The 24767-nt window shown below is 51.5% G+C and overlaps 1 protein-coding gene and 1 pseudogene across 1 annotated transcript; both read right to left on the reverse strand.

Moving 5' to 3' along the window:
* Nucleotides 1-15074: 15074 nt before the first annotated feature.
* LOC144166229 (uncharacterized) lies at nt 15075-15705 on the reverse strand (annotated as a pseudogene).
* A 217-nt stretch (nt 15706-15922) lies between these two features.
* LOC144166230 (uncharacterized) lies at nt 15923-16947 on the reverse strand. The gene is made up of 2 exons (XM_077695807.1): nt 16488-16947; nt 15923-15948 (listed from the first exon to the last, which is right to left on the reverse strand). The coding sequence occupies exons 1-2, from the start codon at nt 16945-16947 to the stop codon at nt 15923-15925; spliced, it is 486 nt and encodes a 161-aa protein (XP_077551933.1).
* Between the last annotated feature and the right edge of the window lie 7820 nt (nt 16948-24767).

Raw genomic sequence — 24767 nt, forward strand, 5'->3', positions numbered from 1 at the left:
TCGTGCTTTGCAATGCATTTACTTTGGTGCAGGGCTGGGCAGAGATACTTCAAAATGTATTCTGGAATACAGATATCGCGATACATGCGCTGGCGCCTAAAATACAGATACTAAGATACATGTAAATTAGACGTAACGGGATATTTCTGAGATACTTGCGCAATTTGCACAAAAAAGTATTCTGGAATACAGATACAAGGTACAGATACAGATACTGAAATACTTTTTTTATTTCAGCGACGTAAGGATCTAAAAGACATTTACAATACTTAAAGTTTAAAGTAAAGTAAAGTTTAAAGTAAAAGCCCGTTTAAAGTAAATGTGCCCGCTTACCTTCAGATGTATCTTGAAGTGTCGACGTCCTCGAACCCGAAAGTACTTTTCCGCAAAGCTTGCATTCTGCTTTGAGAGTTGAACCAGTTGACTCGTTTTTCAAGGGTTCAAAGAACGTGCCATCCAGGATAGACCGTGCTTCACGGCCTTCAGCGGCCGCCATCGTTCGCCACTGACGAAAGCAACGGTCAACACGCCAGTAATCCTCGTTTTCCACAGCCAGCCCTTAAATACGCCATGTCGCCCGAGCCGCCCCAGTGCGTAAACACCAAATTAAGTGTCGACGAAATCTCTTGTACATCTAACACGCCCCTTCCTGGAAGTTCACGCCCATTCCGCAGTTCAACGGAACGAAGCATGCGCTTTCTTTAGAGGGATCGGGCGCGGGGCGACGTGTGGCTATCGCTATCGCGCGAAACGCCACACTCACTGACACCAAAATGAGCGGTGACGAAGCTCTTTGTAAGTATGCCCTCGCAATTTTTAATATAAAGGGAGCGTCGACCATTTGGTTAATCAGAGCTACAGCCAACACATGTGCCTTGTGGTGGAAATTATCTACCCGGCTGCCTAATCGCCGCCGCGTCCGGAATGCCTAAGCTAACACTGCCGCCCACAGAAGGAAGCCAGGCGGTGTGGCGCCAACCTAAAAAAAAGCCGACTTCTTATGAGACAAGAAAATGAATGTAACGAGGTACTTTTCGGCGCCGAAGTATCGCGATATATTCGATACACCGTAAAAGTATTTCACTACCGAGATACAAATACATTTTTCAAATGTATTTCGATGCTGAAAAACAGATACTCAAAAGTAGCTCTGAGATACTATCGCGATATCCTAGTATCACGATACTGCCCAGCCCTGAGTTTACAACCACTGAAAACTTCAGTTTGTCCGAGTACTTTGCAATGAAATTTCGTTGCTGCATCCTGAAATGCCCATGTAGTACGGGCAAATCGTCGAGGGAGTGCGACATCCCCGCCGTTGAAGAGATCTCCTTTCATGTGCTGCCCAACAACGAACCTTGGCGAAGCAAGTGGCTACGTTTTGTGAACTTTGCAAATGGAGGAGAAAGGGAGCTAAAGGAAGTACGAGTGTGCTCGCTTCATTTCCGACGAAGTGATTATGGAAGGGACACTTGGGTTAGCTTACTCCTGGGACACGCGGCACTCTTCGCCCACTTCGTGAAATCGCCGTCAAAGTGCTGTGCGCTTGGAAAAAAAAATACCGTACACACTGCGCATTGACGCTCGTATCTTTCTGGTCGGAGCAGAGAGCTCGACCGAATGGCTTTCCATACACGACACCGGCCAACTGGCATAAGCGATACTGCTACTGAAATTGAACTCTTAATAACCTTAATAATAAAAATACGGCACATACGTACCAGTCTGTGTTTGTCCGTCGCGACGGGGCTGATGAGGCAGCAGTGCTGACGTCTGGGCGTTCGTCTGTTGTGGGTATCGCGGAATGGTCACTTTCCGGTCCATCCTTGTATCCCACAACTGACTTTTATTCCCGCTGTGGATGCTGCGGGCGTAGCCCCGGCCGTCACTGCCGTCGCCGAGCGAACGAAACAAAGCAAAAATATCAACAAGGTATTGGTGACAACCAAACAGCGACCAGTTCCAGAGCGGTGGCTCGAAGCCTAAGCCTACTCGTCGCGGTCGTCGTCGCTCTCGTCGTCGTCGGAGGTAGCTGGCTCAAGCGGGGCCGAAATTGAACGCTTCACGAAGGCGTCACGCACCAGGTCGTCAGGTAGGCCGTACCAGGCGTCGTTCACCCACTGGGCTACCGTGCTCAGGGTCGGGCGCTTCACACGGCCGGTGGGTGTTGTGGGTTTGTCCGCCTGTTTCATCCAGTCGTTGTACAGAGCCCCGAGGCGGTCCTTGAAGGGCTTGTTGAGGGATACGTTGATCGGCTGAAGCATCGACGTCATCCCCCCCGGGATTACGACAAGGTCGCACTCGGCGTTGGCCACAGCCTTCTTGACCCGGTCCGTCATGTGGCCGCGGAAAGAGTCTAGCACAGGCATGCTCTGGGGCTTCAGCAGAGCTCCGGGACGCCTGCACCACACCATCCGAAACCATTCCAGCACGGTTTCTTCGTTGAAGAAACCCTTCTCGTTCAATCGCACAATGACCTTGGGCGGGAATGTCTCCTTCGGCAGGGTTTTACGTTTAAAAACAATGAAGGGTGGCAACTTGTGGCCGTCAGCCGTGCAGCTCAACATGACGGTGAAGCGGTTGTGCTCATTCCCTGTTGTTAGGAGGCGGACCCGACGCTCTCCCTTTTCGGCGACGGTTCTCCTGCTTGGCATATCGAACCAGACCGGTGTTTGGTCGGCATTGCCGATCTGGCCGAGCAGGAACCCCCGCCGCCTCCTCAGGTCCTCAACGTACCGCCGAAACTCGAGCCGCTTTTCATCATACGACTCCGGCAGCTTTTGCGCAACCGTTGTGCGACGTTGGAGACTCAGCCCGTTACGCTTCATAAAGTTCGTTATCCATTTTTTGGATATTTTGAACTCCTCGCGGTGGATGTTTAGCTCAGTTGCGACGTCCCGCGAATTCATTTCAATGTCCTCATACGACATGCTGCGGCTTTCTTTCCTCTGCAGCTGTACCCACTCGAGCACCTTCTCTTCAACGACGGCGTAACGTCCCTGCTTCGGCCCGCGAAACGACCGACGCGTACCACCGCACGCGAAGATGTGGTCTTTCTGCTGCCGCCATCCCCGAACACACTTTTCGGAGACGCCGAACTCTCGTTCTGCCGCGACGTTGTTGTTGTCTTCGGCAAACAAAATTACCTTGCGCTTGAATGTCGCGCTGTACTGGCGCCGAGCTTGCGGAGGCATTGCTACGGCTGGTCAGGAAAGATCACTAATGCCCCGTGCCGCCCGCAACAGAACACAAAGAGCGCTTCCCAAAATGGCGAGCGACTCATGTGACTGGCTAGTGTTGGCTAGATAAGGCTTCGTAGTGGCTCTAGTCGGCTCCAGAAACATTTGAGCGGCGGCAAATTTGAATTTTTAGCGGATGGCAGCCCATGTATAGGTCGACTCCGCGTATAAGTCGACCCCCCTAATTTTCGAAGGTCATTTTTAAAAAAAAAGGTCGACTTATACGCGGCAATATATGGTACTAGTATTTTTAAAATAGCCGCCGTCTCGGTTTCGGCGCGAGTTTCGGTTTCTGTTTGATTCCCGCGTGTGGCTGCTAAATGGAGTCGACATACTAAGCATCTGTTTCATGTACCGGCTCATATGATGCCATTGTTTATGTCACGAAATGTGCAATTTAGCTGGGGATTTAAAATTTTGGCTTTAATTGCCTTGTTTCTCAGTGAATAAAGCATCGTTTGCTTCCGGGAAAGCGCTTGGGGCACTATGAAACACGTAATGTCTCGAATAAAACGAACTTTTGTTCTGTCTTCATGGCTCCTTTAAGCTTCTCTTATAGCAGCCAACGATAGCCCTGGCTTTTGTGCACAGTTGGGAAAGTGCAGGTACATCCTGCTTGACATTGCTCACGCACTACTGCAGCGTGTGCTCGAAACATTTTATGCCTATCCAAGGAGACTGAGCAATTGCTGCAGTGAAATTTCTCCCATTATCTGTAACAATCTACACTGGCACAGTACCTGGATCGGGAAGTGCCCACTCCTCCATGATGCTTTTCAGAAAGAGCACCAAGTTTCTGGCTGTGTGAGTGTCCGCCATCTCTGTACATGCCAGTGTTTGCACATGCAGTTGAAATGAGCTGTCCATGACCTGGCATGTTACCGACAGGTAGCTTTCATTAGCACGCGATTTCCAACCGTTCGTCGTTATTGAAGTTGCCTTTACTCCACTGTCAATCACCGCCTTGAGGCTGCTCATCAAGTTTTGCTTCTTCGAACCGTAGAGCTCTGGAATGATTGCTCTGGAAAACATTCGCGACGGCTCAACGTACTCGGGCATAGCAGTGTTCATAACAGCCACAAAGCCTGGCTACTCAACAATACTGTAGGAATGCATCCCTGTGACAAGTGTGTGGCGCCCCCCATCCCTGATATTCGTTGGCCGCTAAGTTCAGTGGCCCCACCAGGCTCGGTGGGCAACCTTGTGTGTGGCCGGGCAATAAACACCTCCGAGGACGGCTGCTCGGGGGTCAGTCACCGTCACCACCAGCACGCTGCATGTCGTCTCTCGGCTGGAGGGTACCCCTACCCTCCCAGGTTCACGAACGCGGGACTAAATCGTGACACTGGTGACGAGGATGGGATTCGTCGCCACTCGTCGCCATTGACACTGGCGACGAGGGAAGAAGCCCGCGGAGCGGCCGAAGCCACCGTGAACGCCGCCACCGAGAACGCCGAGACACCGCCCCCTCAAGCCAGCCGCCATTACGCCATGCCGCTGTACGGGAGGCTCGAGCCGTTCGAGGGTGAAGGGTCCGCCTGGCCGGTCTACGAGGAGCAAGTCGGCGTGTTTTTCCGGGCGAACGACACACCCGAGGCAAAACAGCGCGACATCTTCCTGGCCAGCTGCGGGACCCGCGTCTTCGCTCTCCTGCTCGACCTGCTCAAGCCGGCCACGCCGCACGAGAAGTCGCTGGGTGAGCTGCTCGCGACGCTACGCTCGCACTACAGCCCGGCTCCGTCGACGTTAATGGAGCGTTTTCGCTTCAATAACCGGAGCCGCCGAGACGGAGAGACGCTCGGGCAGTTCGTCGCAGCGCTGCGAGGGTTGGCGAGCGGCTGCGCCTTCGGGGAGCAGCTCGACTCGCTGCTCCGGGACCGTTTCGTCTGCGGCATCAACGACCCCGCCATGCAGACGCGACTCCTGGAGCTTCCCGACCCCTCGCTGGACGACGCCGTGAAGGCAGCGCTGGCGATGGAGGCTGCGGCCAAGGACGCGGGCGAGCTAGCGCGTGCGGCCGGCGCACCGTCGGCGGAGGCGGCGGTGAACAAGATGGCGGCACGGCATGGCAGGTGCAGTCGCTGCGGTGGTGACCACCCCCCTTCACAGTGCCAGTTCGCGGAAGCGGAGTGCTTCGCGTGCGGAAGAACTGGGCACATTGCTCGGGCGTGCCGAGGGGGGACGACGGCGGACGGACGGAAGCAGCAGCCGGCGCCGAGCACAGGTTCCGCGCCAGCCCACGGCCGAGGGAGTCGGCGCAAGGGTAGGCGGCGGGGGCGTGCGGCAGCAGCTTCGGGTGCAGCGGCTAGGCTTCACGCCGTGGCCGAAGACCCGCAGATTTTCGACATGTGGCACGCGGCCACAGTGCAGCCGCCGGTGCCACCATACTGGCTGACTGTCGAAGTCTGCGGGCGCCCCATCTCCATGGAGCTGGACACAGGGGCCAGTGTGTCGGTCATGGCCGGGAAAGCCTTCAAGCGCACCTTCCCTGGCGTGGCCGTCGAGGCGTCGGGCGTCATGCTGCGCAGCTACTCCGGACAGCTCGCCCAAGTCGAGGGTCAAGCCCAGGTCAGCGTCCGCCTTGGCGACAGGGAGGCCACCCTTCCCCTGTACCTGACCAAGGGGCCGTCACCGACGCTGCTGGGCCGGAACTGGATCCAGGCGTTGGGCGTGAGGCTGCCGGAGTACCAGGAAGCAGTGCATGCAGTGGCAGACGTCCCCGGCCTCCTGACCAAGTTCGAGGCCCTGTTCCAGCCCGAGGTGGGGACATTCACCGGCACGGCGGCAAGCATTCAGGTGCCAGAGGGAGCACTGCCCCGTCCAGCCCGACTGCATGGACGGTGTCATCGAGCAGCTGCTGCACCGGCGAGAGGCCGGCACCAACGGCGGCGGGGTGCTGGGCACCAACGGCCGCCTGCTGCACCTGGTGGTGCTGAGTGCCAGGGCCAGCGCCCAGCAGGTGGCGCATGCTATGCGGCAGGTGCTCCCGCAGGGCTTCCGGCTCGACGACAAGGCCCAGTACGCGCTGGTCGTCAGGATCATCGACGGCGACGTGGGCCTGCCGCACAACTTGTTCCGCACGGAGCCCCACGGCTGCCTGTGCGTGTACACCAGCCAGCCGGAGCTGAAGTACATCCGCGAGAGCCTCGAGAAGACCCTGCTGGCCAACCTGGAGCAGGAGGACCGGCTGCCCTTCCACGGCCTGCCCCTGGTCATGGTGTTTGCGGGCCAGGGGGACTGCCTGCGCGAGGAGGGCATCAACCGGGCCAAGAGCCTGCAGTGCCCCTTCGTGGACGACGACGGCGGCCTGGACCCCGTGCGGCTGGAGCAGGCGCTGTGTGCGCTGGTGGAGAGGATCGAGCGGCTGCACATCTACCAGACGCCGCCCGCGGTCGCGGGGCCCCGGCCGGACCTGCGGCTGATGCTGTGCATGGTGTGCGGGGACCCGTACGCGCCCGAGCAGGTGCTGGCGCAGCCGGGCTGCCAGGCCGCGGGCCCGCTGCACTACCTCAGCCTGGACTCCTTCAAGGGGAGCCAGCTTCACCGACCGCTGCCAGCACAGCACCAGGGGCTGGTGCTACTCGCGCCACTGTGGCACCACGCGCAAGTCCTTCGACACCAGGAAGGCTGACAGCTGGTGCGAGTGTGACACAGGTGGCACCCAATGCTGCCACACCTGCATCGACACCTGTGCCCAGGCGGAGTGCGAGACTGCGGAGACCTCCGGACCGGTACTCGCCGGGGGGACAGGTGTTGTTTTGTGTTTGTGTAGGACAAACAAACTTGGGGGTGAGGGGTGTGACAAGTGTGTGGCGCCCCCCATCCCTGATATTCGTTGGCCGCTAAGTTCAGTGGCCCCACCAGGCTCGGTGGGCAACCTTGTGTGTGGCCGGGCAATAAACACCTCCGAGGACGGCTGCTCGGGGGTCAGTCACCGTCACTACCAGCACGCTGCATGTCGTCTCTCGGCTGGAGGGTACCCCTACCCTCCCAGGTTCACGAACGCGGGACTAAATCGTGACAATCCCGCGCAGTATAAATCCGGCAATAGCCTCTGTCATTTGCTGTGCTTTTGGCGCCGTATGTTTCAGCTTGGGCTGGAAACAGTCAGCTACAGCCTACTGATGGCGGTTGCACGTTAGGTTTAGCAGCAGGAGTAGGCTTGTGTGATGGTATTGGTGGCTACGACTCGGGATTAACGTCGCACAAACGACACAGGCACTTGAGAAACTATGACGCATAAGACGAAGACGGACATTTATCGAGACGAGAAGAGCTAACGATCTCACAGTACGCTACCGCTACAAACAGGCTGCAACACTAAAGTCAATCCTACAGACACCAAGCTCTGTATGTGCGTAAAGAAATCAACAGTTCACAGTTACGCTTGAAAGGACACCCGTGATCGATAAAACGTCTCACTTGTTAGGGCGCACTTAATGATAAGGTATTGGCCAGTCCCAGTTCTCGGAGGCGGTCGGTAGGTCGGTATGGGGGAACACGATGTCACAGTCGATTCCGGCGATTCAATGCGCGGTCGACACAGGTAAGGCACGGATGGCACTGCAGCCTTGCTGGTTTCCCGGGCGTCCTGACGACGGCCTTGGTGGAGCACGGCTACCGCGTCTTGTGGGTAGCCCTGAGAACCGTGTTCTCCCGAATCATCCACTGTTACCCAGACACGCTCTCTTCTTCTTCTCCGCCGTCACATTATTTCCTAAGCTATTATGCAAGTTCTCTTGTTCTCTTTGGGCGACACCTAGCCGGAACATACCCCCACAAAGTGATTGTCCACGTTTAATGGTTTAACTTCGTCGTCGTCGAGGCTGTCTCCGATGCGCGCACCACCACTGTCCTCTACCTCGTCACACTTGGCACTTTTCCGTGCACAACGCTCCTTTTCATACGCCACTAAGGCATCCGAATGCCTCTTCAAACACGTCGCCAAAGTTGTCGTAGTCTCCGTTGGCATCTTCAAAACAGCGTTGCATTCGAGACACCGAGCTTCCTGGCCTGGCGGGACCTTCACAAAAAAGTTCCATATTGGGTTGGCACCCATGGGCGCATTGGCCGTGTCACTTGGAACAATTGAGGCACACTGAAGTCAAGCGCGGAGTGCGATCAACGTCTGGTCACTGCATGCGTGCCACAAAGTTGTTTAGTTACGGTTCATTGCTCGAAACGGTGAAAGGGGAGCTCTTAAGATGGCTAGAACGCCCTGAATGTGGCTTAGCTTGTCTTGGCTCCACATGTAGTCAAGATTTAGGCCTGATGTCAATGGCACTGCGGCTTGCGTAACAAAACCAAAACTCCTGAGAGTACTTTAACGCAGTTTTGATATTCGTTCACCCTGAATACTCCAAAATATCCGAAAGTTTACACTCGTGTCGAAGTGAATTCGAATACTGTGATATTCGTTCGATTATTCGAAGCGTCGAATATTCGCACAAGCCTACGTTCAATATATTGGCTGTCGCTGGTGTTTTTGTTCGATATAAGCATAGTTTTTGCTCTATATTCTCATTGTAATTGTACTGTGTCCAGAAATAGTTCGATATAAAGGATAATCCGATTTGAACAGGTTCGGTATAGTCGGGTTTGACTGTGCCTAATTAAAAATAAGTACAAAAGGAGGCACTAATACCAGCACCACACAATAATACGAAAATGATTAAACTATAAGAGAAAAATCAAGCACACCAAGAATTACTGGTGCAAGTTCTCTTTGGTAGACCAGAACGGATATGTAGGATTGACACTGGACGATTGCACTTTTCCATTTCTTTGGATGTAATGTGGGCTTAAGCGATGCGCTCGGCCTGCCATTGGCAAGGGTGTCCCGGAGTTGGTGCCCCCTGTCACTGGACGCCTGTGTGGTACAAGCGGGCTTTGCGTGCAGAGCACTTGCCTCATTTTCCCGCAGTCGCTCCAAACTGTCCTTCGGGGACTCCCACATGTGCAGAATGCGCGCAGCTTTGATATCCTGTTTGGCATTCAAAACGCTTCTCAAATGAAACAAAACCGTGCCTTGAGTCGCCCGAACGCGTTCTCTACAATACGCCTAGTATTTGACAAATTGTAGCTGTATGGGACCTCTTTTGAGTTGCTGGCAGTGTGTGCGTACGGCTGCCCAATGGGAATGCTTGGTCGCACAAAATAATGACTGGCACCTCAGTGCCGCTCATGAGAGCAACTGGGGAACTGAAGTCCTCGCTCTACATGGTTGTACACCGTTTTGAAGCGCCGTAAACACTAGCATCATGACATCCACCTGGCCGGCTAATGTTCACATACTGGAACTGGTTGCGGTGGTCGACCGGGGCAGGTATGATCGCTATACCTGCTAGGGAAAACACTTGCAAGTTCTGATCCTTTAAATCAGTAAACATCTTTGACAATCAGTTCACCAAACCGAAAATAGTTACTTATTTACTTTAGATTGGCAGTACAGACCAATTCGGGGTTACACAGAATGGTTTAATTAAATGAAATGGAATTTAGAAACATGCAGTCATTTAGCGTCGCTGCAAGTAAGGCCATTTTTATGAGGCGCACCAAAATAAGTTTCAGCAATTGAACTACAGAAAAACTGAAGAACCTACCAGCCCTGGTAGTTGTAGTAGTCAGCTGCTGACTCTTTCGGAAGTGAGACGGGAAAGTGGTACCCATTTAAGCCACTACCTGCTTAGGCGAAGCCTGTGACTGCATGGGATTCGCGCATGTGTGCGGCCATTCCATCTGCAGGAACCATCCCCACCCAGTCGTCTTGAAGAATGTTGATTACAGAACTCCCTGAACAGCACATTCACAGCTGATCGCCCGATACTGAACAGGTTGACGATCGTCCTGTCCTCGGCATAACAACACAGGTTGTAGAGGCCATGGCCCCGCGTTTTCAATGGAGATTGGGTCCTTCATCACAGTTGTTTGGGCCTCCAGGGTAGGTCGACAGGACTCAACCAAGTACCTGAATGTAACGGGCGTTACCCGGAAAGCTTGTTTAAAGTGGTAGCCACGCAGGTGTCGCAAGGTTCGTTCGAACCACCGTTCATTCCTTTAAAAAGTCATTCTTGCATGAAACAAACTTTCAGCCACCACTGCTGTGGGTACGATGATGATGAACATTTATTAACTGATATGTTATAGAAAGGTAGCTTAGAGAGATTATTGGGTAGCACACCTTTCACAAAAGTAGGCGAAATCGCAATTGGGGGACCCTGTTAGTCGTGACCGCTGTTCAAGCATGCTGAACCAGGGCCTGTTGAGCCAGTAGGTCCAGGCAGCCGAGCAGCCGAGTTTGTTTGTTGTTTAAGGAAATAGGTAACCAGTTGGAACCTAATTGCTTTCTCCTTGAGTGGAAAATGATGTATTTGGTTTTATCAAGATTAAGGGAGAGGTAACTGTTGCTGAGCCACGCCACTACACTTCCGAAATCGGGATTTATCTTAGGCTGAATTTCGTCGATTGTCGCACCTGTGAATATAAGAGCCGTGTCATCAGCAAACATTAATGCCTGTGAATGTTTCCAAACTGATGGAAAATCGTTTATGTGCAAAGAGAATAGAATCGGGCCCAAGACTGAGCCCTGGGGTATACCGGTTAACACTGTTGGTGGGTCAGATATGAAGTCCCCAATTGTTACGTGCTGACTTCGATCTGTTAAATAACTGGTTGACAATTCACGCATCTTACCCATAAAACCATAGTTGCCCCTGTATTGGGCGGAGATGTCTTTAAATGATAATACTGGATAACTGTCTGGCTTTAGGTCCCCTAGGAAATTGCCGGGTTCCTGGTAGATGAGTGTGTGGACGTCCGAGTTGGCAGCCTCGTTCCCTGGTAAGCCCTGATGACCTGGAGTCCAAACGAGATATCGCAAGGTGGGGTCCTTGTCCCGACAAGCTCTTCGCAGTATTGCTTGAGCGGTGATAGTGATCCAACCCAGCTCGAAATTCCGAAACGCTGCTCTCGAATCCAAAAGGATGGATTTAGACGAACCGTGGGAAACTGCGAGGGTGACCGCTGCTTTCCATGCCGCCTTTGAGGGCTATGACCCATGTTTTCAGACAGTCAAGGTTTAGATATTCCTCCAGCTGAGGGATTTCGCGCATGTGCTCCACCTCGACTGCAGGAATCTCCTTCAGGGATGGTAATCTTATTTCCAGTGCAGATATCTTATTAGTTTTGCGTTTTTTGCTCAAAGTGCCACTAGCTCTTGGCAAAGTTCGTTGAGCTCAGGGGAGGGAGGAGGGCAAAGAAAGCGAGAGGCTACCCCAGCCCAGCTGCCTACCGTGTTTATCTCTGCTTGGGAAGCCGTATCTGGAGATGACGTGGCTCAGCCACTGCTTCCAAGAGCAGGGAAATCACCGCTGCTGAGTGCAGGACCGTTGTGGTCCCGTGCTATCTTGAGCTGCTGCTGTGATGTTTTTTTTCTGGCTGGCTGGTACCCGCCTGCCTGTTCCCCGGCTCACTCCGGGTCACTTATTATCACCGCCGGCCAGGGGGACGGTTTTTGGTTGATTTCGGGGGTGCGTGCTGGATTTGCCTGAATTTTCCTATGCAGGCTTGAGATCCCGTGAGGGGATTCTCACTGCAGATGAGGCAGGTGGGCTTGCATTGATGTTGGGCCATACCACCTGGCCACTGGTGATTTTCTCAGTTTGCAGATAAAGAGTCCGCCGTCCGAAATATCAGGTGAGGCAGGCACAGGAGTTTTGGTTTGGGACGTGCTAAAGCCTCGGTCCACACCATGGTGGTGACGAAGTTGTTTGCACAAATGCGATCTTCAATATCCTTTGATATTGACATGGACGACTCCTTTTCCACTTGAAATGCCTGCACTTCGCACAGGCACTAAGCTCAGACTAACATGTATGCAACTAACGCGTTTCCATTCACACTCGTCGTCATTGACACTGTCAAGTTCCACCATCTTTGTATGCTCGGCTTTGGATATGCTATGTACGGTACTAGTTTTAGCTTGTTGTGCAGTTGAGGTAATAGTAAAACTGCTGCTTTTTTGCTTGATACGCAATTAAGGGTTAAAACTGCTTTTGAAGTAATACAAAAACAACTGTTCGACCTCGATTTCTTTGGCCACCTTGTAGGAATGCATGGTCGAACAGACCCAGTCACGAGAAAAACTAGTAATGGCGCATAGAGCAACGTTTCTAGACCACTTTAATTTCGCAGCTTCCCATACGCGCCCTGTCTTCGGCGCGGCTGGAACAGTCGTCAGGGGAACTAACGGCGATGCAGTTGAGTCTTGCTCAGCAGCTGGCGTGTCGTCTGTTAGGATAGAAAGGCGGCGACGTACCCCAGTGTGTGTGTCGTGCATCTGCTAGCTCCCACCCTTCCCAGGTTACACAACTTAAGACGAACCTTCAACTCTAACAAATGAGTGGTCATGTGAAAGTGTGAGTGCAAACGGGCGAACGACGGAGAAGAATGCTAAAGACGGCGCTGACTTGCAACTATCTCGTTTGCTCTCGTTGCTTTAGCTTGTGTAGTGGGGATTTTCCCATGATTAAAATGACTGCTTGACGGGCACTTACCAACCAAACGTAAATAACTTCAAATATTTGCGAATGCATGCGTCTAATGTGTGTTGCGGGGTGATTACTCACGGCGCTTTATTTTTTTCACGTGGTTGAACAGGTTTTGTGACGAGATAAGGCTCGGGTTTGGGCATTCAATATGTGCAAACCTGAGTGTGATTATGTTGTGTATAAAGTCGTACGCGCTTTCATCTCCCACTCGTTTATATTACTTTCTTTTCAATGCATTAAGTGGCGGGCTGGATGGGCACTTGCATATGGGTTTTACTTTTCCACCCAGCATTGCACGCCAGTCAGTGCAACATTGTTGCATGTATTTGGAGCTGAAAACATGGTATTTCAGCGCTGGCACTCAAGAATCATGTTAAAGCTTACAAGTGTCCAGCAGCTATGCTTCTTATCAGTTGAATAAAAAAAACTCAGATTCCCGGCAGGAATATTCTTTACTGAGTGAGCATGCCATTCTTGGAGAGCAGTAGTCTAACAAAGATGGCTTAAAGCAGCTTCGCCTTTTTCCTTGCTTGCTGTACTGGCTGAGTGACCAACATTTCACCGTTTTCCTTCCTTGAATGGAAGTTGATTCACATGATAACATAAAACTTGATGACCGTGATGCTAACTTCCTGACAGTGCTCATCACATCCCAATGCAGGCAGAGAAGCCTTTTCCATCTTGTCTATCACTTCCCAAAACAGGTCATCAGACACAGGAGACTTGTTCAGTTTTTGGGAAACAGTTTTCTCCATCCTTTTGACTACTGTGTACAGCTTCAACGACGGTTCTCAAAGACACCCTGGCTTGTATGACCCAAGTTCAGTTTCTCGGGGAAGCTGTCAGTATACTCTGGCTATCCTCACAATAGATATTTTTCGTCACCTTCTTCTGGACATAACCAACAAGGTAATACACTACCATACCATGAATTCCTGCTTTCTAGTAACCATGGTCACCCAGACCATCGCTTTCAGACTGGTTGCTGTTCGCAGTAGCTGCTTATGCTGCTTGTTGGAACCATTCACGACACATATTCCGTTTTCACCTATGGTTGCTGTTTGAGTAACTTGTAGCTACTCTGCCACGAGCTCCCACATGTAGAAAACGCCACACGTTCTTCCACTGGTTTCATGGTCAGTCAACTCGAGCCTCCAGTTTTTCATGGCAAATTTAACGAGTAGGGAGGCGTCGTCTTTCCAGCACTGTCTCCGCACGTATCACTCACGGAAGCTTCAACGTAGCTGCAAGTTTCGTTGAGCACAGCTGCTGAAGCACGGCGAGGTTTTCTGGGCGACTTCCGCCTGCGCGTCAACCTTGGTTTGGAGATTCGCTCGGGAATCTTCGATAGGAATCAGCTTGAATGTAAACGAACACAAAGGGAGAGGAAGAAACATGACGCTCCGATGATCCCTCTTCCTTTCTGTTCATTTACATTCAAGCTGATTCCCACCGTAGATTATGCACCAGCTAGGACAGACCAGAGCCATACGCTCGGGAAGGCCAGGAAGGCCTCGGCGTTTTCTTTGGGTGTTTGTCCTAACTCTGCAATATTCTGTTTGCCTGGGGGGGGGAAAGCCACTAGGAACTTGTCGTTGCACCATACTTCTGGTCTGGGCTCCATGGCATCGCATACCTGCTCCAGTGTGGCTTGAGGCGTTGTATGGAACTGCATGTTGTTGTTCCACTGTAGGTTGTATCTTGTTGTTCCACTGTGTTGTATGTTTTTGTTCCACAATTGTTCCACTTGTTGTTCAACCGGTATGTTGTTGGTCCACAACAACAACAAAGCGTGCAGCCATGCTAAGGGCTTCTTGCCTCACTTTGTGTGGCGTACGCTTCTGGCTTTGTCTGGCTTTGACCAAAAAGTATGGAGCGTAAGGGTGAGACAACGTACACAGTTTGTCGGACCGTGCATTGTTTCCACTGGATATTGGCAACAAACTTTCCGAGAACATGGAGTGGCTCATTCGCGGGTCCTGTTAAGGTTATGTCGCACTTGTCTAACCTGCTAGGCAATCCAGAAAACGTTGAGGGTACCACGGAAACTTCTGCACCCGAGTCTAGTTTAGAGCACATCAGAGTGCCGTTTATGACAACCTAAGCATACCAAGAATTAGAGTGCTCCCCGTGCACCGCGCCAACAAAATATGCTCCCTTGTCCATATGGAGAGAAGAAAGTTGCACCTTCTTTCGGTCGCCTGCAGCCTTTTTCCGACATACCACTGCAAAATGTCCGGAACAACCACAGCAGTTGCATTTCACAGCTTTTGCCGGGCATGAGGTCCTAAGGTGCGCGCCTTGACCGCAATTGGGGCATAGACCGGGGGTGCGTGGTCAGTAGGACTGTTCTCTGGTGTGCTGACCTTGTATGCCAGGTGCACTGTTCCTTGACGAGCTGCCGGGGCGCTGTCCTGAAGAGTTCTTCCGGGGCTGCCCTTGGTTGCTGACCGCGTCCAGGTTGCTGGCTGCCGCTGCCGAAGGTTCATCGCTGGTTTCTCGCAGTTGATGCTTCTGTCATTGGACGGTCTCCTTCAAGCGAACTTTTGCCCAAGCACTTTCGAGTGTCAAATTTGCATCTATTTGTAGCGACTCGGAGAGCTTCGCATCACAGGCCGACGACAAACCTGGCGCGAATCATGCGTTCCTTTTCCTGGTAGTCGCACCGGTCCGCCGGCATGTGCTACGCAGTGATGAATTGGTCGACTGATTCGCCAGGTTGTTGAATGCGTCGGTGAAAACATGCGCTCTCATAAACTAGGTTCCGTGCGGACACGAAGTGGTTGTCGAACTTCTTTTTGACGACTTCATACTGCTTCTGTTGCTCTTCAGATAAAGCGAAAGTTGAGAAGATTTCTCTGGCTTGCCTTCCCATCGTATAAAGCAGAGTCGGGACTTGTGCTTCTTCACTTCGCTCGTTTAAGCCCAAGGCAAAGCGCTGGTCATCGAAGAGCTGAATCCAAGAAGGCCATTCGGATGTCCGGTTGAAGTCAAACGTTGGCGGAGGTGGAACAGCAAACATGCCGGGGAATGGCTTGACTCTGTTGTCTTCTGACATGGCAGTGCTTGAAGATTGGTGCAACACCCCTTGAATATCAAAAGACGCCATCTTCTGACACCATGTCATGTTGCGGCCTAGAAGTAGGCCGAGTGCAGCTGGGCTGCCGCAAGAACCGGGAAAGGGACAGAGCTGCCGACAATGAAGGCGAGATAATGACAACCTTTATTCCATGCCACCAGCATACATATATAACAAACACACATGGGACCACAGTGACGTCACGTACAAACTGCACGTGGTGCGTCGGGGCGAAAGCAGCAGATAACACAGGCGGCATAGGTGCTATCACCACAGAACGCCATTGTTGGAAAATTATTGCTTTGCAAATTTCAATCGAATTTACAGAAGTGCTGCGTACTGTAGTACATACTTTAATGGGTAAATATGTACCCACCTCATTACCATTTCTCTATCATGATCTTTCCTTGAGCTTTTCCACCTCAAAAGGTATTAAGCTCAGCATGCGTGGCAGCTGGAACATCTGGCCCAACGAAATGTGCACATTATCGCCGATATGGCATCGGCCCGAAACAGGGAGATGGTTTACATGGAATTATTAATCAGCACTTCACAAGTGACCTACGTATGGCTCTGTATTTGCGGCAGACAGTTTGCAGTTATTAGGTCACCAGTCCTTACCTTCGCACTTGGACGTCGCGTTCTTGAAGAAGAAGCTTTCCCGCAACACACGGGCGTCGTGTGCACTCTCCGGAAACCCGGCGAACACATCGGTGAACAACATATTCACATCACAGATGCCCTGCAGGATGATCGAGTGGAACTTCTTTCTGTTATAATAGCTTTCCTCCGACTCAGATGGTGTGGAAATGCGGATGTGGCATCCATCGGCGGCCCCAATGACGTCCGGCAGAGCACCACGACGACCGAGTGACAAAAACGCCCGCTTCATTCTTCCGCGCTCGTCAGCGTCCGGCCACCGCATCTCTCGGGTGCTGATGGAATAGAAGAATGCCAACACCCGGTTGATGGGGAGGTGCATGCTAGATTCGGCGACGTCGAACTTGTCCGCAATCCGGTACACCGCACTCTGCGTACTGATGTACGTGAGGGCGATGAGCAGTGTCTTCTCGGAGCTCATTTTTCTTCGTCCACGGTGCCCAGCAGGTTAGAATTCAGAACTCTCAAATTCAGCACCAAGCTGAGCGACTGTGGACCGTGAGAGCCTGAACATTTTGCGAAATTCAAACTCCAAGTACGTGGAGACGACCCGCTCAACATACAGGGGCACTCGGTGGTGCTCCCCCCTCACCAGCTTTAGGGTGTCTGGATGCGCGCACCCGCCTCCCCGTTCAGGGTGGAGACAACCGCGTCGTCTGCTACGGCGGCCGCCGTGCTCATGCCCACTCCGTGCGGCGCTCGCGTGTCAAGCGGTATGTTGGAAGCGATGCGCCTTTGTGCGGACGATAACACTGCAAAAAGGGCACTACGGCGGCATTACAGTGAAGTAGGCAATATTTTTGGTGGCGTTTAATTTAACAATACTTGAAGGTTAGCTGTCTCACGCTATTATGCAAAGCTGTCACCTGAAATTAACCGTTTAAAACGCAATACAAACGCTGGTCAGCGTGGCGCATTTTTTTTTTTTTTTTTTACATATGTAACTACAGAAATGCACTTGTACGGCGCTGGGTGATTTTCTTTCACAGCCAGAAATAACGCGTTCAACGCAAGCGTTAGTATAGAGCAGTGAGAAAATTTCTACGCTACTAGCATTGCTGTTCTTCCGCCAGAGTTGCACGATGAACCTGTATTGCTTGTAAACAGGTTATTATGCAGCCCTAAAAATTCATGTTGCATAAGAAGTTCGAGCTTTGCGATCGAGCTCATAGCCTTGGGAGATCTCCATCTCATTTAGTAAAAGAACACAGTCCTCTTCAATGTCTTGCATGCCTTCTGCTTTCGTTTTCAGCAGGTCTACCACGTCTGTGAGTATCCCAGGCAGAAACTTGAGTCCCTGTACTCGACGCGCAAGAATCCTGTTAGCCGGCAGCGGGTACCGGAGTTCCCTTAAGGTTTCATAGCCGGACGTCCGGCATGAAAATTTAATTTTGAGGCGCTTGCTTTACAGTTTGTGGAGACCTTTTGTTGCTGTCGCGCGACAGTGGATGTATTTGGTCCTCGTTCAGAAATTTCATGTTCTTTCCAAAGGTTTCTATGTTACCTTCGAGCTTCTTAACCTTTTTTCGGAGGCCTTGGATCGTTGAGTTTGCCTGGGTATGCAAGTCTTGAAGTTTGCTGCATTTCCGTGTCAGGTCTGTTAGCAGCTTATTAGCAGACTCCGGGTCAGACACCCCAGCTTTCATTCCACTGGCTGAGCCTTGCAGGCCTTTTTCGTGCGCTACCGGTGCAGTTGAGCTGGCTTCATGTGAGCTGCAATTCTGTCCTTCAGGCAGCCCAAGGCTGCCCGGCGACGGCATTGCGTCGATCGCAACTGCATGACCATCAGTGATTACATCGTGCTGATCTCCATGTAGAGCTGAGACGAGAGCGGTCCCGGTCCTTTCCTGTGGTGCCTTTCTGCGACGAGGCAAAGCTGCAAAAGCAAAGGAGAACATCAAACTGCATCCCATAAACAGCATTAGGCATGCCGCGACTGGCTTTCTTAATGTCTTTACACTTTCATGTCTGAACATCCGCACGCTACCCTTGCTGCACATTTAAAACGCCTGTATTCCTCTGCAAAGAGACGAAACGTTATTTTTGGGCAAGGTCACAAACTTCATTCCCGGCGCCTTTTTACTAGTTTACATCCGCAAAAACAGCATAAGAACACCGCCCCTCCCCCTTCTTCCAGAGAGCTGTGATCCAACGTCACATCCGACACCGTCCAAGAAAGAAATCAACTCCTATGGGCTTACGTTCGTTATATTTAAAAGCAAAAACAAATGGCAAAGTTCCGCCACCGCAACTCTAACACCTAGAAACAAAACAAAGTTCGACCTGCTTTTTTAGTGCACTATTGTAATTATAAGCGCTGCTATCAACACGAAAAAGCGCTGCATGCGTACACGGCCACACAATGAAGTCATAAGATTGCAGTGGCAAATAATGCTAAATTCTCTGTAAAAGCACGCGGAAAAAAGGAAGTAATAACTGACGTCTGAAGGAAAACACTGTAGGCACGGCATTTGGCTTTATCTTTTTCCAACCATCCGCCCGGTTTTGCTCGAACCTGTCCCCTTCAAAAGGAGCCTGCGCGTTCATGGAAGGTCGCAAAATTATTTCCTTCGCGAGATATCACCCGTGTTCGCACACCAACGTTGCTGTGTTTCATACGTGTTTAACTATTTTCCTAATGTGTTGTTGCGAACTTTACCGCAACTGCGACATTTAAAGGGGCCCTGAAAGGCGTTTTGAGCACACTAAATGAGGTAGCGCAATCGTTAGATTGGGTCGTCAAGGTCATCTGGGCCAAGTATTACTCTTTTACGCGCAGCGGAAAGCTCACACTTTTGTTGCAAAGTTTGTCACTTTTTTGTCACCCTTTCCTTCGTGTTTTTGGACGCCGCCATCTTCACATGTCTGCATCATCGATTCCAAGATGTTCGTCATGAGCTAGACATCCTGCTATTGGGCGGCTTTTTCACGCACTTCCGGCAAAGAGATGAGTCATCCGCTCAGCGTCGGCTCGCCGGCTGATCTGCCAGCGGAGTGTCGGAGTGCTTGGACATTTTACGACAAACGAAACAAGTGTAAACAAACGCTTAACCGTTCGTATTGAATGCAACACGGCCATAACACGACATGGATATTCTCTTACCTGAGTACGTTCCGTAAAGAAAGCGTTGAAGCCCCGTGGCACTTCTTTCGTGCAATCGCAGAGAACGCCCTGAGCCGAATGCCCGGGTTTGACGGATACATTTTATTCCACTTCAAAACAATCCAGAGATGCGTTTCGAATGAACACAACGTCACAACATGCGTTGCAAGTCTGAACCGCGATTGACAGACGATAGGTTGCCTCCTCCTGCCCGTCATAAATTCGGCACTCACCTCGCGCGCGGATTGCGGGGACAAACAGCAAGTCACTTAACTCTGGCGCGCAAGCCGAGATGGCTTTTAGCCACGCACACTGCACATACCCCATGCGAGGTTGAGTCGTACGTCGCTCGAGAAAGATAATCCAGACCATGGGAAGCACTATCCACCCGCAGAAGCACAACGTCGCATTTCATCGCGAAACAAAGGCGTCCACAACACACACACCATCGCCTCCTGTAATGCCAAACGCATCTCACACTTCCCAATGGGAGTGAGTGGTACGCCTGCAGTGCGCACATGTCGCGAGGTGGGGCCCCGAGCTGAACCGGGATCACGCAACCGTAACTGACTTCTGGGGAGGTTTGTGCCTTGTTGCCAAGGCAACTGATGTTTGAGATTGTCAAAGAAGCGGCGCTCGCTCCAGCACTAGAAAGCTCAGAGCCGCGCCGGAGCATGTTTTGCCAACGTTGCCGCTCTCCACCACGTGTCGCCCCAAGCTTAACTGGTCACATGATTGAAGCGTTTTGTGCACGGGTTCTGTATCGGTTTAAAATGTCTTTTTCACATGCTGCCGGCAGGAATAACCACCACCACAAAATAGGACCCGGCACCAGCGGGGCCACATCTGATACGGCGCAGTGAGCGGTGCATGAAAGGGACCGAGCGCACGATCCACCCCGAGCGGCTGCGAGTTCGCCGCCGATTAAAAGTCACGTGCTGCCCTGCAGCAACGCACACCGCGAAAGGGCAAGGCCAAGCCGCCGCACAAATGCGGCCAGATTTTTCATTCGCTTTTCCAGCCTTGAGCGGAATGCGGGATTCATGGCGTCAACAAAGCTTGCCCGTAGCAGACGGCAGTATGCGGAGCGCCATAGCGGAAGTGCGTCACCGCTGAAGCGCGCAGCATCATGGGAGGGAAGGCTCCCGCGCCGTCAACAGCGAAAGGAGGAGGAAACGCGGCGTGACGATAATGCGCGGTTTTTGATTTACGATTTCTCAGCTAATACTCATCGCTTTAACAAAATTCTTGCGGGAGGAGATTGCTAATACATTGTCTTATTTGGTTACATGTACATCCATGCATCGGCGGAAGGTATTTCAGGACCCCTTTAAAACCGCACTTTTATGATTTGCAAGCTGTTCCGCAAATGCGAGTAACGTCCAATAAACGTGAATGAACATTGGTTATACTATGGGGGGCCAGAACATTATCTGGTAAACTGTGGGCGGTCCCTTCAGCACAGCTTTCTCCTAGTTGAGCTGCCCCGTCTGGAAGGTCGAAATGCACAACTCGTACTGATTTTTTTGCAGCACCGAAAAGTTGGAAGAACACTTACAAATGTGTAAAACACCGTATCACAAATAACACAGACGCTGACATAGCTTTTGATAGCGTGAAGGAGACGGTGTTGTTTTTTTTAACAGTTTGACGTTACTGCTACTAATTTGCGTAATTTGTAATCTAATTGCTGGCCCAATCATGACTATATTATCCGCAGTCTACTGCGATCATCACTCCCGCTTAATAAAATTCACGCGAAAAAAAACTATTCCGAGGAAGCGCCGCTGTACTCACACTGCATAAACACGAGGTGTTCGTAGGCTGCAACTTGTCCCGCTTGATTCTTGCAGTCCATACAATTCTTCTTTTCGGATCCCTTGGGAACTGAAACATTCGCAAACCATTCCTGGAGTGGTTACTGCACTGCGGCATGCAGCAGCAGGGCATTTTGTGCCGACGACTACTGGCGAACTACGCTCGCAGGCAGCAATTTCCCACTACCAGCACCGGCCGGCGCGCTAGCTGGGCATGAACATGGTGTCGTCGAGCATGGGCATGGCGGTGGCATCGAGAGCAAACCAGTTCTGGTGGCATCGGCTCCGTCAAAGAATGGCACCACTCTGAACGGGGAGGCGGGTGCGCACGCATCCAGGCACCCTCTCCAGCTTCGTTAATATCAGCAGCGCAACGTAGAGGTTGGCGGAATATTCGTCGTCGCTGTCGCAGTCACTTCCATCGGAATGTGAACTCTCAGATTCCGGTAATTTAAGCACAGCGCCAAGAGCGCTAACATCTTCCGGTGACATCTTCGAGAGCAGACGATGTTTTCCCGCCTCTCGTTTTTTGCCGGGCGGTGCCTGGCGGAGAGCGCAGAACTTCGCCGCCAAAACTGTATGCATACGTCACTGTGACGTCACTTCCTGTCCAAACAGGAATTCGGACTCACCGCGGACTATCCGAGACTGGTAAATCGAAGAAGCCCAATATTAGCTCATATGCAGCGCCCCCAGGTGCCGTTGCATGGAGCCGTGTTTTTGTGGTGTTTTTGGGAGGTGGCACTAACTCTCTTTACTCTTGAAGGAACTTTTCTTTTTGTGGAAAACTCTAGTTGACTTGTCCAATATTTTTGCTCAGGTTGTTATATTGTTAGCTGTGTGTGTGCAGAATGAACACTGTCCGTGGGATAAGAGTGGCCTAGGTTTTGTTACTGCTGTAGGGGCCTCACTGCACAATGCACATCGCCGTGAAGCTGCACCGAAGAAAATACCTCGCATATAATCCGCACCTCTTCTTTAACCCTGAAGTTTTCGCATTTTTGGTGCGGGTTATAAGTACGAAGATATGGTAGTTAGACTTCAGTAATCTCTGGTTATTCTCAAACTGACTTTCTTGCCTTTGTGTGTGTGTTTTTCATGAGCTTCGAAATGGTACCACATACGTCCAACATAGACTGGGGCGACCCATGGTGCTGTTTTGAACTCATTAAGTGCTGTAGCCTGCGTAAGCTTCGACGCTAGCAGTGTGCACACCTCATTTTGAGAACTCTATTTCTTGTCCCTTCATTTGTCAGGTGTTCAAATCTGCTCGAGGATCGCCTGGGCTTTCTTCATTCGTTGTTTCGTGCGGAAACGAAGTGCCTGGTCCCAGCTGCCATTGTTGTTGCTCTGCTGCTTAGCATACGCTGGCACATGTTGAGAAAAGAACGGTGGTCTGCCATTCGTGGCTGGTGAAGTCCCTTGGTTACCACTTCGGCCCCCGCTTCCCGTAGACGGTGCCCCCAGTCTGACCCGACCTGGGGGGAATCAGCCAGTCGCCTTTTCCTGTCCTCTTCTTCATTCTTTTGCTTTCCTATCGTCTTTCCTAACCCTGTCCTGTCGTCTTCTCTCTTCCTTATTTCTCCGTTTTTTCTCCAGGCGGCGAGGGTTAACCCTGTGCAAAGATGTCACTCCTGATTTCAAGCATAGGGTTATAGTGGCAAGGTACGGTTAGCGTGTGCTGAAAAAGCCACGTTCCCTTGTTGGGCTCGGTGGTGGGCGACCGGCCTTGCCACCGAACACATACTTGTTGTATGGCATCTTCTAATCCCTTTTCATGAATCGCTCTCTTAAAAGGGGGCGCACCGAGGCAACCACCTTTGAATTTTTTCTTTCAAAGAGGCAAGAATGTTTTCCACGCTTCCACGTGATGCACTCGGAAAATGAGAACACAACAATGAGAAAGATGTCACCATTTCTTGTGTCCAAATGTCTATCGAACCTCATTGGGGCTGGCTACAAGGCACAAAAAATGTCCAATGGCGACCTGCTGATTGAAGTTAAAGATAAGACTCAATGTGACAAGCTCCTCAAAGTTGACAAAATTGGTGACAACGCTGTTACTGTCAGTCCTCACCGCTCCATGAACACCGTGCGTGGTGTCATAAGTGAAGCAGACCTCCTAGACCTTACTGAAAATGAACTTCTTGAAGGCTTCCATGAGCAAAATGTCATCAAAGTTCAGCGGATAGTCATCCGCCGCGAAAACAAAGAAATCCCCACCAAGCACATTGTTCTCACCTTTGGCACAACGGTTCTCCCGGAGACCGTAGAAGCTGGCTACGTGAAAATCCGAGTCAGACCTTACATCCCCAACCCGCGCCGGTGCTATACTTGTCAGAAATTTGGCCACGGATCACAGAGTTGCAGGGGTAAGCAGACATGTGCAAAATGCAGCAAAACCGACCACGTGTCGGAAAGCTGCACTGCCCCACCACACTGTGTCAACTGCAGCGGTGACCATGCTGCATACTCACGCTCATGCCAGCAATGGAAAAAAGAAAAAGAAATCATTGCGTTGAAAGTAAAAGAAAACATCTCTTACCCCGAAGCACGCAGGCGTCTCGCTATCACGCATAAGATAGCATACGCCGACGTGGCGCGTCAGGGGGCGGCGTCACGTGCGGCAACTGTCCAATCAGGGACCTCGTTGAGAGGGCCTGAGGAGACATCTTCAGCCCCCCAGGTGCAAACAGTGACACCTGCTGCACCTCAAGGAAATGGTGGCCCGAAAACGGTCAATGTGTCAGCTGCAGCCTCGCGGTCTGCACAGCTGACTAACACCACTGAGACGGTCGTAACTTCACAGGAGAACCGGAGGCCAGCCAAGGCCCCAGGTCTCAAACCGTCAACAAAGAAGCCTTCTTTGGAGGCTATGGACACAAGTGAGCCATCCTCTGCGTCAATCACGCCGAAGGATCGCCACAAACCTCTGGAACGTACGAACTCCCAGGAACTGACCAAAAAAGCAGAGCTCCCTAAGGTGTCTCCTACTGGAAAAGGCTCTGGCACCTAACAAGCTGAGCCTGTCTTTAGTAACAAACGTCTCAATACTAGCAATGGCTTTTTGTAGTGTACTGCAGTGGAACTGCAGGGGGCTTCTGAAAAACTTGGATGATGTTAAAGAGCTGCTCTGGGAGCATGCACCTTTGGCAGTGTGTCTCCAAGAAACCCACTTAAGCAGCAAACACACAGACTTTTTACCCCAGTACATCACATACAGAAAGGACAGGCAAAACACCAACCAGCCATCGGGTGGTGTGGCTATTATCCTTCATAGGTCAACCACAGCTAAGGAAGTTAAACTCAGGACTGAACTAG

This window comes from Haemaphysalis longicornis, unplaced genomic scaffold (assembly GCF_048455015.1).
Source record: "Haemaphysalis longicornis isolate Haplotype H1 unplaced genomic scaffold, Haemaphysalis longicornis Haplotype H1 scaffold_16, whole genome shotgun sequence".
In the NCBI taxonomy this organism is placed as follows: Eukaryota; Metazoa; Arthropoda; class Arachnida; order Ixodida; family Ixodidae; genus Haemaphysalis; species Haemaphysalis longicornis.

Bases quoted from the DNA above. Each gene is read 5' to 3' on its own strand.
- LOC144166230 (XM_077695807.1), bottom strand. From the start codon at position 16,947: ATGAGCTCCGAGAAGACACTGCTCATCGCCCTCACGTACATCAGTACG. The intron at 15,949-16,487 runs GTAAGGACTGGT...TTCTTGCGGCAG, and splicing joins CGCGACGTCCAAGTGCGAAG to CCCAGCTGCACTCGGCCTAC.